This window comes from Pholis gunnellus (genome assembly GCF_910591455.1).
Source record: "Pholis gunnellus genome assembly, chromosome: 4".
NCBI classification, from domain to species: Eukaryota; Metazoa; Chordata; class Actinopteri; order Perciformes; family Pholidae; genus Pholis; species Pholis gunnellus.
The window spans coordinates 8,550,734-8,569,189 of NC_136530.1; the positions used below are offsets into that span (position 1 = coordinate 8,550,734).

An 18,456-nucleotide genomic window follows, 5' to 3' on the forward strand; every position below is an offset into this window, starting at 1 on the left:
TGAAGTGAAAAAAACGTGTTAACTATACAGTACAAAACTATGCAAGGGATTTCACCTTAAAGCACCCTGGATCACCATCCTCTGGACGACGGCGTTGTTCAACGGGTAGTCAGATATATTGTGTCAGTCCTAACGCACCGTGCCATGAACCCCGTGTTCAAATCAAGACATTTAAATAAGAGCGGGTAAAATAACATGTGTAATGGTGTCTAACCCTCTCGAATCCTTTGAGATTTGACGAAGCTTTTTAAAAAGGGGGGGCCATGAGACAGAGTGACATGATTGCAAAAGATAAACAAAACAACAACAACAAGAACAAAAACATGTGACACATTAATAAGACTAACACGTGAGGTAAACAGAACATTTTCATGGTATCAGCCACAAAGCAAATATAGCTTCTCATGTCACCACACCATTATACTTCATAAAAAAAAAAACACAAATGATATACATTTCTGTTGGGCAAAACAATTTAGCTGATCGATTTCCTGTCTTGACATTCGTTATGACATCTTCCTTCTTTCTATCACTATTCCTCGTTTAATAATAATAATAACAATAGTAGTAGTAGTAGTAGTAGTAGTAGTAGTAGTAGTAGTAGTAGTAGTAGTAGCACATGGAAACAGGAAACAGAACAATAATTGCCCTTTTTCACCTACTCCCTTGCTTTGTAAACAAACAAATGGAAAACCCCATCCCACCCAACCCCACCCCAGGGTGTCAGTCATGAGGGTCTATCCTCTCATCGGCCTCCAGCCTCGTTCCAATGGCTCATTGACACAGTTAGTTCCTGCATGGAGTTTATAACTCGTCCTTGAGTTTAGAGTCTGTGCCTTCATCGTCCTCTTCTTCCTCTTCTTCTTCCCCCTCCTCCTCCTCCTCTTCTTCTTCTTCTTCATCTCCCTCCTCCTCCTCCTCTTCTTTCTCCTCTTCCTCCTCTTCTTCCTCCTTTGCCTCCTCTCCCCTCTGCTTGTCATCTTCCTCACGTTTCTTTCTCTCCTCCTCTTCTTGGCTTTCCTTCATCTTCTTCTCTGCATCCTGGAGACGTTTCACATGAAAACAACTAATTAACACGTGATCAGATCTTTGTGACAGTGGTTGTCTCTAGACAACCTCACTTAATGCTACACCCACCAAGCAATTCAATTGGGGGAAATTGGGATACACGCCTGGCTTAAGATAAAAGTTTTGGGCTGACCTTAGTTTTGCCCCATGTGTCGTTCCCTACTTCCTCCGCCAGGTTTGGGTCGTTGGTGATCAGGAAGTTATCAAAGATGGTGCCAGACTTGACCTAAATCAAAAAGAAGTCCACATTTCACTGTCAGGTGCTTCATGCAAACAAATCCAACGAAAGAAAAGTTACAGTTTCTTCTATCTCCGGAGCATCTTCATTTCTAAGATAGCATCTCACATTTGAAATAGAATAAAAACAATTTTGTGAACAAACCAGAAACTCAAAACATAAAACTTAACAGTGTCTTTAACTAAACATAAGTCTACTGTGCAAGTAAAATGTTCCTCTTCCTGGATGATTATAATTAAAAGTACAATTCACATACTAGATAGTTGTTGTTCATTTTAGCGAATTCCTTCTTTGTTATTCAGTAAATCAGTAGGGCTGAACAACGTGGAATGAATTTCTTTGACTTTGATATTAGAGGGAATGAACAGGTCTCATTTTCATTGAAAACACATTGAAAGGCTAATGGTGCGATTGTCGCGAGTATCTGCAGCAAACACAGACGTTTTATTAAGTCTGTAGAATATGATCAGCCAGGAAATCTCTGCAGCAGGACCACATTTAATCTAAAATGGTATTATGACACAAATTCACCCTCGAACAAATATTGCGCCTCCTGCGATTATAAAAACAGCAGCAGGCCAAATTGTGCTTTAGATAAAATGTTGATTAATTGTGCCGGGCCTGTAACTGAGACGGTCAGCTACAGTACGTTTCTTACCTGCCACAAGTCGAGTCCAATCACGCCGATGCTGTCGTATTTATAGATCTCAGGATCGGCTGTGTACTCCGGGTTGTCAGTCTCAGGGTGGGTCCACTTGCCCTTGTAGGCGGGATTGTTGATCTCACTGGGCTTCCACTCACCCTATCAACACACACACACACACACACCTTTATTTACTCATGCTCCACTTGTAGATTGGGTAAGTGTAGTTTTCATATCTATCGAACGGTGAAAAATTGCACTGTAGGATATATATCATAAAGTGGTGTACTTGCTCTGGAAAATACATTTTTTGTCACACTGTGGGAATCGTTGAGGTCGCTGTATGACGCATGTATGCATGTGTTATATTGAGATATTGGACACTCACATAAAAAAGGTGTTCATATAGAGTATGATAGAGTTATTTTGGACACAGCAGTAGTGTAACCTACTGACAGAACAACTTATATTCAGTGTTAGAAATGTTTGCCGTTACCTTGTACTCAGGGTTAGCGACCATAGGTGGCTCCCACTCTCCGTCCATCTCTTCATCCCAGTCATCGGGCTTCTTTGCATCGGGATCTGGGATGTTCTCTGGCTTGTCCCAGCCCTACCAAAGACACAAGAAAGACATTCAAAACACATACGGCTTTCACACAAATTAAGTTATTGCTGCAAAATATAAATGTGGATCAGTAGGAGAAAAATGTCCCCAAAAGAATTATGAAAAATACGAAGGAATCGATTTCTCGGGTGGCTAACGCCTGCTGACCTCTGGTTTGTTATCGTCGGGGTCGGGAACCTGCTCCCGGTCATCCCAGTCCTCTGGCTTTTTGGCTTCAGGGTCCTTAACTTTTTTGGGCGGCAGGAAGTCCCAGTCATCCTCCAGGTTGCCGGACTCAACCTTCTTATTGTCGATCTTGACCTCGTAAGTGTTGTCAGGGTTGACAATCAGTGTGTACAAGTGGGTGTACTCGTCATCCTGTGAGGTAGAACAGTATTGTTATTCTGATCGCATTAGATTCATGAGTGATTTACATGTAAAACTTTAGAATGTGAGGTAAATGTTAAAAAAAAAGAACCATTTATTGATCTCTCACCTTGCATCTGATGTCTTTGTTAATCAGATGGTTCTTGCCTTGGTAGTTGAAGATGACATGAACCTTCTTTGTGCCGGGGCCACAAATGTCGGGACCTGAACAGGCAAACAAATAAATAAGTAAAAAATGTGGAATCCAATCCGTAAGAGTAGAAACTAGGCAAACACAAGGTGGTAGGGGATAAGGAATATCTAAACTCACTTTTTAACATAATGCGAAGAAAAGTGCCACCAAAATTGTCAAGATGACTTACATATGACTTGTACTGTCCACTGACATAATAAAGGAAAGCGACGGAGTCCTTTGCTCCACTGTTGAAACTATCCACACTCACCGAACATGATGTTGTAGACGGAGTCTCCGTGCATGTCCTCCTGGTTGAGGCCCGAGGGGAACAGTTTAATGTAGCCTCCGCCACAGTCAATGCTCTGCTCATGTTTCACAGTGAGCTGGATGACCAGAGGCTCGCCCTGGTTGCTGAAGTCATCAAAACGGTGTGACGACGCGTAGAAGCGGGCGTCCTGGCTCGTCTGCAGGCCTGCGGCGAAAAAAAAGAAAATCTTACTGCAATGCATCTGCATTAAGGGAAGACCCCGGCATTATGTTTAAGTCACCGGCGTTCTGTTAAATTGTTCAGATTATGTTTAATGCCTGAATTTCAACAGGTTTTACAGCAGCCTGTTGCGATGATGTCATGTGGAGTCGAATCGTGGAGCTGCTCCACAGAGAGTGAATAATGGAGCGACTCTGAGACACTCTGACAGCACCCATGGTGATTTCAGATTCACTGCTTGACGCCCCACATTCAGAGTAATCTCATTTGGGTAGAATAACCCAAACAAGAATGACATACTGTGTGAGCACACAGGCTCAGTCACTAGTTCACTGTCATCTGAACTCTGCTCCAACGTTAAAAAGTGTCACTCACCCCCAGCTCTAATCTCAGGAGTCGGGGAGATGGAGTGTAGATTTTGATTTTACTTCTAAAAACGTACTTCTGTTACATTTTCTCTGTATTGTGCCACCATCAAATGTCACATGAACAACTGCAGAATTTATGGTCAGTTTAAAGACGACAATAAAACCTAAATGAATCCCACTATATCCTTAGTCTTGCTCAAATCACTCCCTAAATCTCCTCAAAGACAGACCGCAGACAAACAGGATACACACCCTTCATCTACAAAAACACACCCAAAACAACGTGGGTGTTAACCGCCTTGCACTGATCCACAGTGGGTGCATACGACTTAATAAGGTTTCCACTCACCTTTGTCATTCTCTGCATCCCCGTAGAACTTCCCTGCACTCAGGACCAACTCGCCGTAGTCTGAATTGTGCTTGGATTCCACCCAGCGACTCTTCCAGGCATCTGCACAAACAAGAGTAGGTTTCAGCTGCACAGCAGTCACTGTTAACGCACTCGCGGGCTGCTAATCCACCACCGATGATGCGGCCCCGTGCAGGTGCACTAGGAATGGGTTGCGCTGCAGAGGCATGCAACGCATTGGCTGGGCACCTTTCACTAGCTACACCTCTTGTTTTTGTCGTGAGGCCGGTGGTGCGAGAACAAGACAGATAAGGTAAAGAAGGGTAACAGGGAATGACCACGGGAGAGATGTGCAGGAGGGGGGAGGGGGAGACAGGCAAGGTTTGATGACAGCTTGGGGGGGTGGAGAGGACGAGGAGGAAGGGAGGGGAGACAGGTCAAAAGATGAATGGTGCCAATGTAAATGGGACTATAAGCATACAGTAAGACACACATACATGGTCAAATTATGAGCGGTCATATATAAAATCAAATCAAACCAACTCATGCACTGATTTTGTATTGTGATATCTAATATATTTAACACGTTTCAACAAATCACAGCAAAAATAAAATGACATAATGTAGCGTTAGGTATAATTAAATAGAAAAAGGACCTCACCCCCATCTTCAAATTGCTCTCGCAAATACACAGTGGACTCGGCCAGTACAGATGCGGCCGAAACGGCCAACAAAAGCAGCGACAGAGATGTCATTGTGACGAGCTGAAGCACCGCGCCAAATGAAATTACGACTATAAATACAAATTAATCTGTGTAATCTGTCTATGTGACGGAGCAGGCGTTGTTCGTCGGTCCAGTCTCTAATACAGTAACGTTACAGTGGAAAGCGTTGAGAGGCTGTCGCTGCTCTCCTCTCGGCTCGGAACAGATGTCTGAATCTGATTGGACGAGGGCGTTGAACCTCAATGAGGAAGCGTTACTCGTCTCGGCCAATCAGCGGGGAGGGAATCTGGACGGATAAGTGATGTAGCCAATGGGAGCAGACCACGCGTTTGCTTGATACACGCCCAAGGAAGAGTGATGCGCCGTAGCTGAATCATATATGTATGGAGTCACGGGTTAAAATCAACGTAAAATCAGTTTTTTTTTAATGTATTGGAACATAGAGAAAATGTTGTAATTTGACATTTGCTGCCTTGAAACACAAATGTGCATTCTCTCATGTTGACAACCGTTGAGCTCTGGATTTGTTTAGGATGTTTTATTTTATTTTTTAACCACCCTTGCATGCTGTTGTTGCAATTTAAAGAAATAGATAGATGGTAGGCACCACGAAGACATTACAATTGCTTAAGTTTATTCGACAAATGAATCCTCTTAAATGAATGTATTAAAGAAACTTCTGTTGGTTTACTGTGTTTATTTTCATAAAACCCTTTCTGACATTTCTTTTCATGTTCTTCTTGTGACATGACCCTGAGCTTTGGCACTGGAAGCACTAAAGCAGACAACCTCAGACCTGTGTGAGAGTACGTGAAACAAGTCAGTGAATGAAAAAAAAAATGTGTTAACGATGCCCAACATTAACAGCAGCACATTATGCAATGACGACGACACCAAGACTTGTGAAACAATAGAAACTGACTATTAAAAATATAATAAAAGCACGGTTATTAAACATATTTACACAAAATACACAAATAGATTTATTGCTTTTGAGGCGTGTACTCAAATTTTCAGTAACAATTTCAAGTAACATTTGCATCACAGTACCACGTACGTTAGCTGTTACACATCCACTCCGTTCACACTACAGTGCCATTTAATATTTACCGTACGTTACCATCAAATGTTTATTCAAACAACTCCACACAAATAATCTGGGACAGTAAGATGTTGAACTATGGCACAACTCAGGTTGGTCAATAAATAATTTGTGCTAATTTTAGCACTACCTTTTACAGGCAAAAAGCAACACGAGAAGTATGAAGGTAAACTTTAAAAACAGTGCAACTAAGACGTTGGCCAAGGTGAACAGACATAAATAATGAGACAAAAAGTGTATCAGCAACTCTCCATGACATACACTGCAAAACCATTACAACTGTCTAATTCTCCGTCGTGATACTGTGAGGAATCAAACCGGGCAGGTGAAGAAGAGCAGCCACACTGCACATGATGACCGTCTGGCACACCTCATGTCCGCAGGATGAGTCGAGCTGCTTTCCCCTTTTATACTGGATCCGTCCTGCTGTCTGGCCTTCTCTGAGGGACCTGGACAGACACGTGTCGTATCTGTCGGGGGGAGAGTACGTAGAGCAGAGCAGAGAGGACACATCTCCGCTGTGGCTCTGTACGCAGATGGGCTGGTAAAGCAATCTCACACCTCCTCCAGGTCTCTGTCTGTCTGTCTGTCGGTCTGTCTCTCCTACTAAGGGAGAAAGAAGTTGATCCGCTGGGGGATGGATTTACATCCCTGTGCTGAGAACAGTCTCTCCTCTTTGGGGACATACAGCATCGCCTTGGCCACCTCATCCAGCGTAGCTTCATCCGTCTCCAGGCCTCGTGCTGCGTAGGCGTCCCGCGCACAGAGCTTGACATGGCGGTACTCCAGAGGCAGGAACGGCACGAAGAAGTCGATCAAGTGGCCAGACATCAGCTCGCTTTGAGCGAACCCACCTGGGAAAGAGAACCATGCTTAGAAATCCCCAAACACAATTAAAGCTGTTTTGTATTAAGCTAAAAAAGACTTGCGAGGGGGTTGCTTTTATCACTGATCCAAGAATCAATACTCCAGGCTGCAGCTCTACGCTTGCCTTTAACAAATTATCTTGGGTGAGTTGAGTAACTTTAACTCTTACCCACCCAAACCACACACGGAAAAAGGTTTGCAGCTCACACACAGTAACACAAATATGGTTCACTTCCTGCCTCGGTTGAAATGGCAGAGAGTTGAAGTTTACAATGAAACAACTGCTGAGGAGAGCTGAACATCTGGAAACCGGCTGAGAGAGCATACCACGAGACTCCATAGTTTCAGCTCGTAGACGATGCTCCAGGTCTTCCATACCAATGTCCTCTCGATTTTGACCGGAGTGCCAGTAGTCCAGCGCTACATCGTTGATCGTAGCTCCACCAATATTACTGTGGAGACAAGAGGCACGTAGAAAACATGACGGGAAATCTGTGAGGTTGACGACGTTTATGGAGAATTTAGTTTTTGTTTGGTTCTGGTTTGGTTCACTGCATCAGTGTAACAGGTGAGGATTGGCAAATAATGAAACTTTTTGTTTGCATACATGAACTTTATACTTAAAGGGTCAGTGTGTATGATTTAGGGGGATTTATTAGCAGAATATAATACTACGTTTTCACTTATGTGTAATCACCTGAAAGTTTTCGTAAGCTTTGAGAATTTTACACGAATATTTAACATGTGATATTGTATGTTTTGATCCCAGGCCTCTCCTACATCGTGTATTGTAAAAATGCGTTTCTATATTAGACTGAACAGATAATCCGTCAGAAGAAGTCGGACATGAGTAATTGAAAACATGAAAAGTCCATAAAGAGGAATAATGGAGACAAGAGAAGGAACATCCTTCATTTCAGATGAGCTGCCAGAATACCAGCGACAGAGGCGCAATACATTCAGAGTTTTTGACCCAGCTTCAACCGACAGGACGCGCCCGATATACAAACCAACCTGAGGAAGAGGAAGATGGCTCTGCGGTAGCTGACTCCGTCTACGTTGTCGTAGTGATCCATGTAGGGTTTGATGGCATCAATGAGGCCTGGGTGAAGCTTCTCAGCCTCGTCGAAGATGAAGAGAGTCTGAGGGCAGCGTAGCACCATGTCCCGGATCGCCTCTCTCAACTGGCCCTGGAAACAGAGAGGAAGACCAAACCACAATTAAAAATCAGTTCAGACTTTATATATACTATCATTTACACTTATATATGAGAGAGCATATCTACTGCTATCTATTACAGAGGGGGAGAGACTTCATTCTCTGCTCAGGAAGACATTACTCCATTATATCTTTACAGAACAAATATATATATATTTTTTAGCTATATTAATGCTTTATATATTATAAAGATCGTTTAAAGTAATAGGACAATAAGACACATTGTCCACTGCACTTTAGTCATACGGTACAGAAGGTAAATTAAATGTTTTATGATTAATTTCTATCATTAACCATCTAAATCTACTTTATAAAGGAGACCGTGTCAAGTCACATAGCAGAAATGTCCACGTAGGCAGATTCTGCAGACTTTGATAGTATTAGGGTTTAAAGGTTATCATACCCCGTTACATCTGGATTCATTTGTTTCATAACACTGTGTCGACATTATTTGGAAATCTAATTCAGTGATTGTGTAAAAATGTGTGTCGATGGGACCACGCTGGCACCTCCTGAGACCTGGTTGGACGAACACCAGGTTCCAAAAAGCCAAACATTTCAGTACGCATAGGACCAATGTTCGATGTCCAGACCGTTATCATTGATACGCAAAAGTACAACACACAAACTACACATCTAAATAAGCAAGCAGGGAGTCCCAAGAACACTGACAACATGTTTCTGGCACAGGACAATAAACTCTGTGCCAAGAGGGCTCTGCATGTCTAACCTTGTATGTGTCCACCAGCCTGGCATGCGGGAAGTGGAACGGGGCGATGAACAGTCGGACACACTCGCTCTTCACCCCGTCGCGGTACAGGTTATCGGCGATGACCCGGGCGACAAAGTTCTTCCCGGTGCCGGACCAGCCATGGAAGGAGAGCGTCAGCGGCTTGTTGGACTCTGGGTTTTTGATGAAACCCTGGATGGCTTTCAGAACCACAGACTGAACCAGGTGCTGCCCGTGGAGCTTCGTCTGAAGGTCTCTCGCCAGACCTGCACGTGTGCACAGGAGAGAGTGTAACAATGGCAGCAGCAGATAGATAATTAGTCCTAGCAGTGTTACAGTGCTATTCACTTTAAGTTGGGAAGTTCTGCAAGGTGCAGAACTGTTTTCATGTATCTTTGTGTCCTCTGTATAAACATCAAGTTTTCAACTGAAGTCTTTGTCAGACAATATTTGGTGACAATTCTCAACGTCTTATATTCAACGTTAAAGGGCATTGATGGCACACAACTAAAGTATTTAACTATGCATTTGAACAGCTAATAAATGGAATTAAACTTGCTGACCTCTTATGGGTGCAACTACAACAGGACCACTAAAGAGCAAGGCATTCTGAATCCCTTCGGCTAGAGTACCGTCTCTTGACTTTTACTCACGTTCCTTAATGTCTAAAAAAGGCATTTTAATGCCATGATAAAAAAAAGATTCTTTCAGTATCGTTTTTCTTATCAGGGTGGAAAAAGCTCTCAAACTGAATTAAACCTATTTAGTGTCTAATACCTAATCTGGTATGTGGACATGGCTCGTATTTACCTCAAAATATATTTTAATTTAAATGTTTGCCATTGAAAGCAGAACATTTGCTGCCCAGTATATTGTTAGTCCATGTCAAGTCAAAAATAAGACAATTAATGCAACTTGTATAATCCTGATGTCATTGTTAGAAAAACCTTCAAAAGCTGCATATGTTACATTTTAAAAGAAAGCTGTACATCTCTATAATAGAACAGAATAGAGTATAGTTATAAGCACCAGGTCCAATTCTCTTTCTGAAATGGTACATATTGAGCTACTAACCATGTTGTAACGACACTGAAGAACAACAAAAGTCATAAAAGAGTAAATGTGATTAACACTAATGCTGACTGCAGCTCACTCAGACCCTCACGTGCACCGAGCTGGAGTGAGATACCTGAGATGTTGTTGGTTATCCTGCAGTCTCCGGATTCACAGCACTGGCCCAGACTACAGTACCACTGATGTAGCAGGCTGGTGTAGTCCTGAGAAAAACCTGCCCAAAGGTCCCTGGTAGGAACGGCTAACATCAAGACAACGACTGTTATACATCAATAGTGTAAGTCAGGATAATCAAGGAGGAAATTGCCAACAATGTAATGCAGCGCGTATACCGGATATGTTTCCATTTGTGGTAAATTGGACAAGCAATAGGCTGCATAGCTTGCGACAGGCTTTCCCGACATCTCTTACCTTGCTGTGTAGCATCGTCCTGGTTGGGCTGACAATCCCCCTCCCATATATTGCAATAAATATAATTAAAATAGTAAGTAGAAACATTGGAAATGCTGTCGAATTGGAAGAAGTCGGCCTCTGCGGACAGAGCCAGGAGCACAGGCAGCAACCACCGCACAAACATCGGTGAAGAGGATGGTCCGAGGCGGTCGAAGCTGGACAGAGCAACGCGCTGACGCTCTCCGGTTTATTCTAACACGGCTGTTTATTGGGGGATATTTAACCCTCTCCCCTGCAATGGTAGCGAAGGAGGGGCGGCTTTCCCAGCTAGTCTACGGCGCATGCGCTCAACTAGCTCCGCCCGTCTTCAGAGGGAATCACTGCATTCGGGCTCCGGGTTTTTAAAACTGCATCGTAACATTTTAATAGCCGCCGAAAGAACCCATAAGTATAAAGTAAAATATAGTTTTGTGCTCTGGCGGTCTTTCTAATCCAACAGCCTGAGGTAGAGACTATTTATGGATAGTTATCATATGCAACGGTCCTTAAGTGCATCATTTCCGGCAACTATACAAGTCACTTCCGTTAGTGTGCTTAACAAACTTGTTCAGTTACATGCCACCACTTATGTCAAGTAATTGGGAGATATGGACATAATCAAAGTAGTGCAGATTAAACTCTCAAGAGAACAGGCAGCATTGGTTTTGATCATTTATTGACACAATTATGTAACATAAACAACTTTCTTTATATCCTCAGGTTCTCCACTGGGCCTCAGGTCATCAAGGACTTCATGGCTTCATTCTGGGGGGGAAAACAGATTTCTTTTTAAAATAAAGCGGCGCAAACAGCGACACAAAAACAGTATAGGGACCACACAGCCTCAGAAAAAAATGGAACGGTAGGAGTATAATCATGAGATATCATTTGGCAGAATCTTTTCATCACAGGTAGAGTGGCGAGTTTAACAAAAAAAAAAAATCATATTTTAGAGTGTGTGAAGCAGCGCTCTTAAGTACCTTGGCAGATATCGTGGACACGCCTAAGAACTTCGACTTCGTCCAGATTCATTCTGGGGGGGAAACAGATTTCTCATTAAAATAAAGCGGGGCAAACAGTGACACAAAAACTGTTTAGGACCACACAGCCTCAGAAAAAAATGGAACGGTAGGAGTATAATCATGAGATATCATTTGGCAGAATCTTTTCATCACAGGTAGAGTGGTGAGCTTATGTCAGCCACACAACTATCAGAAACTTCAGCTCTGACCAGAAGACAGACTTAAAAAGCTTACCATGGTCAGTCTGACAGATCCAGCTCCTTCCTGGGAAATAGGAAAATAAAAATACTTATTACAAATCAATGACTGGTTGATTAAGATTTAATTCACTGGGTTACTCAGTAACAAAATTTCCACATAGAAGTTCAGGTCAGACATTTGTTAAGACATCACTGAACCCAAGTCAATAGTTTATTCTACAGGCAGATTAGTATTCTCACCTCAGCAGATCTGCTGAAATGTTGTCCTCACGACTGTCACAATCTGATTTCACCTGCAAGGAGAAGAGCTTCGTGTAAATTAAGGTGAATAAAAAGTTCAGTTATTTTCCTATAAACAATCCAGATCAGATTGAATTATAATATCCTCAACAGGATCAGAGACCTGATTCAAAATCATCACATCTGAATGACATTAGCTGTAGGAAGCCAATCTGTGAGATGATGCTTACCAACACAGGGCTGTCTCAAGATTTCCAGCAGGAAGGTTTTACATGTCTGGATAGGAAGAGAAGAGATTTGTTATCATCTTTTGTATTCAACACAAAGGGCTAAATGACAACTGCATTTGATACATCAGCTAGGAGCGAAAGACAAATGCATCATAATCACCATAGTTTAGTCTGTTGAACTATGCTCTCATCATTGTATCAAGCACCATGGGACCCTTCCGCAGCAGCCATTTTGCATGCATTAACATTATGGCCCTGTTCCATTTAGATGGGCCAGGGCATAGCACATCCTGGCTCACAGGAATGGCACCAACACTAAAGACAATATTTCTATTTTAACACCATCTGCAGACATTACTGCACATGTAAAAATGGCTGCTGTGAATATGTGCCCATTAAGGATCCTTTTACTTCAGCCTGTAAACTCACCTTCACTTTGCCTTTTGGACCACCAGTGACACCGTTGTTCCTGAAAATGGAGAACACACATTTTTAAAAAGCTGTGTAGAAATCAAACAGCCTCACTGGTTTTAGAGGCCGACACATCAGATAGGAGCGAAAGACAAAACGCATAATCTTCATGGTTAAATCTGCTGAACTATGCTCTCATCATTGTGTCAATCATAGGCCTTTTCACAGCAGCCATTTTGACACCTCATTGCAGGGTTAACATGTTATTGTGGCCCTGTTCATGTAGATGGACCCTGGTATTGCACATGCTGGCTCACAGGAGCAGCTCTGACACTAAATGTTTTTTCAACACTATCTGTGTTCACTGACATTACTGAATATGTCAAAATGGCTGCTGTGTACAAAGTGCCATTAAGAATCCTTCGGCTTGAGGCTTTAAACTCACCTTCACTTGGCCTTTAGGAGAGTCGGTGACATCGTTGTTCCTGAAAATGGAGAATATACATTTTTAAAAGCTGTGTAGAAATAAAGTGGCCTCACTGGTTTTAGAGGTCGACACATCAAATAGGAGCGAAAGACAACTACATAATCCTCATGGTTTAGACTGTTGCATTATGCCATCATCATATCAGATGAGTTTTTAATTATGAATGTACTTTAAGCACAAAAGCTACATGGATCCAAGTAAGTTAAACTTGAGCCAAAGACAGAGTACCACCTGCAAGTCAAGTCTTCAGAAAGAGGTCCCGTTTTAATATGAAGGCTTATCTTAGTCCAAAGTTCTTGTTCACTCTTGTCAGAGAGATGCTAAATTATTTTTTTAAACGCAGACTAGAAGCAAGCTTTGTCCCATACAGTCAGAGATGTTGGCATTCTTCATGCTGAATCAGATGTCCCTACCAACATTTATTTCATCATATAGTCATGGGAATGCTGCAGCAAGGCTGCTCTCATTTGGTAAGAGGAATATTGGCTCATTTGCATATTAGCATAACAGTGAGGTACGTGGTGGAGGCCTGCTACTAAAGTTATTACTTCCTTCAAAGACGCATTGAGCTAAGAAAAAAAAAAAAAGAAAAAAAAGAAAAACAGCACGTGACCACCTGGTGTCTCAGGCAAATATAAATAATGTCAATACAATAAAGTAAGACATGCGCTCTTTAAGTTAAAGTCATAGTTACCAGTTGACCAGCCAAAGAGTGAGGACTCTTGGAGGGTGTGGCCCGCTTTTATGGGAGACGTTGCAATGGCTGATGGGAAAAATAGTTGTTCCTGAAAATTGAGAATAAGTTTTAAAAAGCTGTGTAGAAATCAAGTGGCCTCACTGGTTTTAGAGGCCGACACATCAGATAGGAGCGAAAGACAAAACGCATAATCTTCATGGTTAAATCTGCTGAACTATGCTTTCATCATTATATCAGCTGAGATTTTAATTATGAATGTACTTTAAGCACAGAATCTCACTCACCATCTACTGATCCAAGTAAGTAAATTAAACTTCAGCCAAGGACAGAGGACCACCTGCAAGTCAAGACCAGTTATTAGAAAGAGCTCCCGTTTTAATATGAAGGCTTATCTTAGTCAGCACTGACTCAGTTAAAAGTTGTCTTTCACACTTCTCAGAGAGATTCCCAATTGTTTTTTAAACAAAAGCATCATTGACAGTTTGTTTTAAGAGGAATGCTGGGTAAAATGACTTAATGCATTACCTTCTGCAATGACGAGTCATTGAACGGTCAAGGTGAACCACCTGCAGGGAAACACAAATAATGAGCAAATCAAAGCTATAATCTCGAAACCTGAAGGCAACACGTCTTCTGTGCCTCAGATAAGTCAACTGGTGGGTTGAAAGTATCGTCATCCATCTTGTCGAGAGTAGCAAATAATGTCATCACAGCAGCACGAGGAGAATAAGAGGCGGACCGATGCTTCTCTGGGTGTGTTGATGTGGCGGGAACAGCCACAGCAGATATCTTAATGTTTAAGTCTGCATGCTTAGAGGGCCAAAAGCTCAAGTGTGGCTGGTTGAAAATGACAAATTGTAACTATGAAAATAAACACACCTCAGAGAAGCATAAATCCATCTCAACTATGATTTTTAAGTTAATGGAGCCTCACCTCAATTGCTTCTGCCTTTGCTTCATGCATGGCGCTCAACTTTCGAGACACCTGTTGACACAAACACACCACACTTTAGTACCATGGTGGTCATATGGAGACAAACTTATAGCTAAACTGAAAGTCTCAGGGTAAAAAAATTCTCAGAAATCACATCTGTCCACTACTCTTGAAACATCACAGACTTCCAACTGAAGTAGAATTCATTTTTCTAAAAAGAAGAGCAGCTTACCAGCATAGTATGCAGAGTCGTTCACAGCTTACAGACTTCTTTCTCAACCTGAAGGAAAGAAGCACTTTAAGTTACATAGAACTCAGTTTTTTATCTTTTGCAATTATGAATTAAGTGAAACTGAAAGTCAATTATACTGCAGTTACTTAACCCTAAGAGTGTGTTAACTACCCTAATTAAATGTGCTATAGAAGAGATTTCTGCTTGCTTACCATCTTAACTCCATCTTCATTTTGTAGTGATTCTATCGGACGGCCTGTAAGAAAATAAATTGCATTTTAGAGTTGAATAATGTAGTTTAAAAATGCATCTTCTCCTGCCACGTACTGTACACGCAGCAGCTAACAGCCCACTAGCGGTGCAGCTAACTAAAGCCAGACTAGAAGCAGGCTTTGTCCCATACAGTCAGAGATGTTGGCATTCATCATGCTTAATCAGATGTCCCTACCAACATTTATTTCATCATATAGTCATGGGAATGCTGCAGCAATGTTGCTCTTATTGGATAAGAGGAAGATTAGCTCGTTTGCATATTAGCATCGCAGTGAGGCACGTGGTAGAGGCCTGCTACTAAAGTTATCACTTCCTTCAAAGACACATTGAACGAAAAATAGACAGCACGTGACCACAATAATGGACATATAAATAGCTTGTCTCCACCTGGTGTCACTGGTAAATATAAATAACGTCACTACAATAAAGTAAGACAAGACATGCGCTCTTTAAGTTCAGGTCATAGTTACCAGTTGAGCAGCCGAAGATTGAGGACTATCTCCGGGTGCGGACCGCTTTTATAGGACATGTCGCAATGGCTGATGGGAAAAATAGTTCAGTGGCTAGTGCCCCTGCTGGCCAATCGTGTCATATAATATAATACTGTTTTTAAAAGTATTTATTATATATATAGTTATTATTATTAAACATATACATAATCACTTACGGTCCGTGTATTGATTTTATGTTACTGAGCTTATACTCACATAATGGACCCAAAAGACCCAGGTTCAAAGTGTTTCAATTGTTTTTTCATAATTGAATTAACTACACATTTTTTAGGGAATTCATGCACAACATCAAGTAAGGCTGGTCCCGTAATTTTAGCTTATCTTCGTCTGGCTATGTATTGTAGAGAAAACCAGTTTCAAAATCTAGTTTTAAGAATATGAAGATTGTATTGTCCATGTTCATAAATGCAGTTTTGTTTGACCTAATTGATGTAGTTTAATTGACACCAGTTAGTGTTTTTGTAGCTTATAGTACTGTTGGTTTCTGGACCATTAATACAGCTGTCATGTAGTCTTTCCTCTCTGACGTCTGTCACAATGTTCTGAAGATCAGACTTGAGGCAAAGCTCATTTGAAATAACCAAGACAATATCTCGCAGGAATAAACTCATGGAGATTTAATATTATGCATCAATAAACAGGAAAATCTGATACAATCAATGGTTATGATCAAAATTAAAATAAAAAATACATCTTGATTGCTCTCTATCAGGCGATACTGAGTGATACTGAAATGTATGGCAAGGCCTCGATTCAATATAATTTACAAAGACATACCATGGAGGAAAAAACAAAATCAAAACTAACAAATTTAGCTTGGACACTGAATTTAATTTGGCTCGTTTCTAAAGGCATTTTTGTATGCTTAAGAGGATTAAATTCACCAGCAGGTTTTTCATACACACAGCACCAGGAATATGTCTGTCTTCATAGGTCCTTCAACAGGTCCCTCGATTCATATTTGGTTCATATTCATTGAAATCGACCAGATTCGTCTCTGACGTGAGCTGCACTGAGAGATATTCTTGAGCATCTTCAGGTGAAAATTGTTTATTATTTCTGACTTTCATCCAAATATCATTGCATTTATATCCAATCTATGTAGCTGTAAATAAGAGAGTGAATGTTTAAGAAAGGAGCGGTGTACAGTAGGATAAATATGGCCCTCTATGTGGTGATCTAAACAAATTATTGGACAAAGAAAATGAAGTTGACGGGAGAACAGAACCGGCAAAACAGTGTGGACTCAAAGCCGCAGTCTTTCAAAAGTCTACTCTGGTTCCTTGTTTTCACTCTCCTCATCCCGGGACAACACGCGAACCATCAAGGTGAGCCAGTCCGACGTCTGTGGTTTTGGAGAGGAAACCGGGAGACTTTTACAGACTCAGTCCTAGTCTTACGTCATCATGAACCAGCAATCCAGAAAGACAAAAATATGCAAACAATCATTTGTTCATAAACGCCTTCAGGTAACATGGAAACATTGTCAGAGGAGTGTTTGTTCTGTCCAGAGAGAAAGTCCCTTTAGCCTTTTATCTAAATCTTTTTGGCATAATGGACACCCAAATTTGTCCTTTGAACAAGCAATGTCAATGATCTCTTTATTGCATATATTCCACAAATCTATCACAACTCTCCCAATCAGTGAGTTCAGATGCTATGGCTTGTGTCGGGCTTTACTTGTGAACAGTGTGAAGGACCAAATGGGCGACGACGTTGACCTGAAACGGGAACGCAAAACACCAAAAGGGTAAATGGAACGATTCCTAAAAATGTAAAGCCATCAAGTTCACATCCTCAAATATTTTTTACACTATTGCCAGAAAGAAAATTAAACAAAAAGAGCATTGAAAAAAAAAAAGAGAGAAAAAAAGAAAGAATATATATTTATATATCCATCATATGTATATCTATATATAAACAACAGTTACAACTAGTTGCAGGCAAGCGGAGAATTTCTCCCCCGCCCCTTTTAAGATTCATCACTTCCACCGTTATAAGGCTGTCAGACTCTCAGAGGGGGCAGCAGCTTTCTTTCCTCAGTCACCAGATTCCCTGAGATGTAGAGCCCCGATTTCTTTGTCAAGGTTTATTTGATTTGAACACCATCAACCATCAATCAGACACACCCCTTGCCCCCTCCCCCCTCCCCCCAAAAGTGTAGGGAAACGAGTGCTGCTCTGGCTCGTCCTGTGGAGCTGATGGACGGTGCCGTCGTGAAGTTGACGCACAGAGTTGAGATGTGCCAACCCTCCCGTCTTCACTGTGCACTGCCGAGTCCCGTCTTGGCTGGGTGGTGGGTATCGGTGGCGGTGGAAGTGAAATTGCCCAAATAAGGAGTGGAGCATTAACTCGTTTTTCACGTTTACATCTTAAATGCTTTTTCCATTTGATTTCATTCATTTCCATATTGTTGTTTTACAGTCAAACGCAAAGCTGTGTACATATTCAATCATCAGTCATTCCAAGGCTTGGGAAAGAAGTGGCTTTGCAAAAGAGTTCTTATGAAGACTCTGTTGTGTGTGCATTTCTTTATGCATATATGTATGCTGTGTGTATCAGAGTGTGCGTCGTCCTCTCACTGCCTCTGAGAGGCTAATCTCTTTAATAGAGGCTCGTCGTAGACCCAGCACTCCCCGTCCTCGTGGAATAGCTGCAGCAACACACAAGCAAGAACATCGTTTAGAATCAAATATTTGAACCTAAAATAAAACTGCACAATTATCTGACATTTCTAACACTGATTTTGTC

At 41.6% G+C, this 18,456-nt stretch overlaps 3 protein-coding genes and 1 long non-coding RNA gene across 8 annotated transcripts in view; all 4 read right to left on the reverse strand.

Moving 5' to 3' along the window:
• Positions 1–721: 721 nt before the first annotated feature.
• On the reverse strand, positions 722–5,183 carry calr (calreticulin). The gene is made up of 9 exons (XM_079157884.1): positions 4,981–5,183; positions 4,320–4,421; positions 3,384–3,587; positions 3,050–3,144; positions 2,722–2,931; positions 2,446–2,559; positions 1,965–2,108; positions 1,202–1,294; positions 722–1,041 (listed from the first exon to the last, which is right to left on the reverse strand). The coding sequence occupies exons 1-9, from the start codon at positions 5,072–5,074 to the stop codon at positions 805–807; spliced, it is 1,293 nt and encodes a 430-aa protein (XP_079014010.1). The 5' UTR covers positions 5,075–5,183; the 3' UTR covers positions 722–804.
• Positions 5,184–5,772: 589 nt separating this feature from the next.
• tor3a (torsin family 3, member A) lies at positions 5,773–10,745 on the reverse strand. The gene is made up of 6 exons (XM_079157885.1): positions 10,447–10,745; positions 10,151–10,276; positions 8,962–9,227; positions 8,028–8,203; positions 7,341–7,465; positions 5,773–7,000 (listed from the first exon to the last, which is right to left on the reverse strand). Exons 1-6 carry the CDS (start codon positions 10,610–10,612, stop codon positions 6,753–6,755), a joined length of 1,107 nt encoding a protein of 368 aa, XP_079014011.1. The 5' UTR covers positions 10,613–10,745; the 3' UTR covers positions 5,773–6,752.
• A 378-nt stretch (positions 10,746–11,123) lies between these two features.
• LOC306694847 lies at positions 11,124–15,678 on the reverse strand. Its single transcript, XR_013767056.1, has 14 exons — positions 15,664–15,678; positions 15,133–15,176; positions 14,921–14,968; positions 14,689–14,739; positions 14,280–14,320; positions 14,039–14,091; positions 13,752–13,842; positions 13,016–13,055; positions 12,589–12,628; positions 12,160–12,205; positions 11,930–11,982; positions 11,724–11,753; positions 11,448–11,500; positions 11,124–11,232 (listed from the first exon to the last, which is right to left on the reverse strand). It is a non-coding gene; the product is annotated as an uncharacterized lncRNA (long non-coding RNA).
• A 635-nt stretch (positions 15,679–16,313) lies between these two features.
• osbpl9 (oxysterol binding protein-like 9) overlaps positions 16,314–18,456 on the reverse strand; it is a 28,932-nt gene continuing 26,789 nt past the window's right edge. For all 5 annotated transcript variants that reach the window (XM_079157873.1, XM_079157872.1, XM_079157876.1 and 2 more), the window contains one exon: positions 16,314–18,358. In XM_079157873.1, coding sequence (XP_079013999.1) covers positions 18,284–18,358 — 75 coding nt within the window. In that variant the 3' untranslated portion in view covers positions 16,314–18,283. The remainder of the gene's footprint in view (positions 18,359–18,456) is intronic.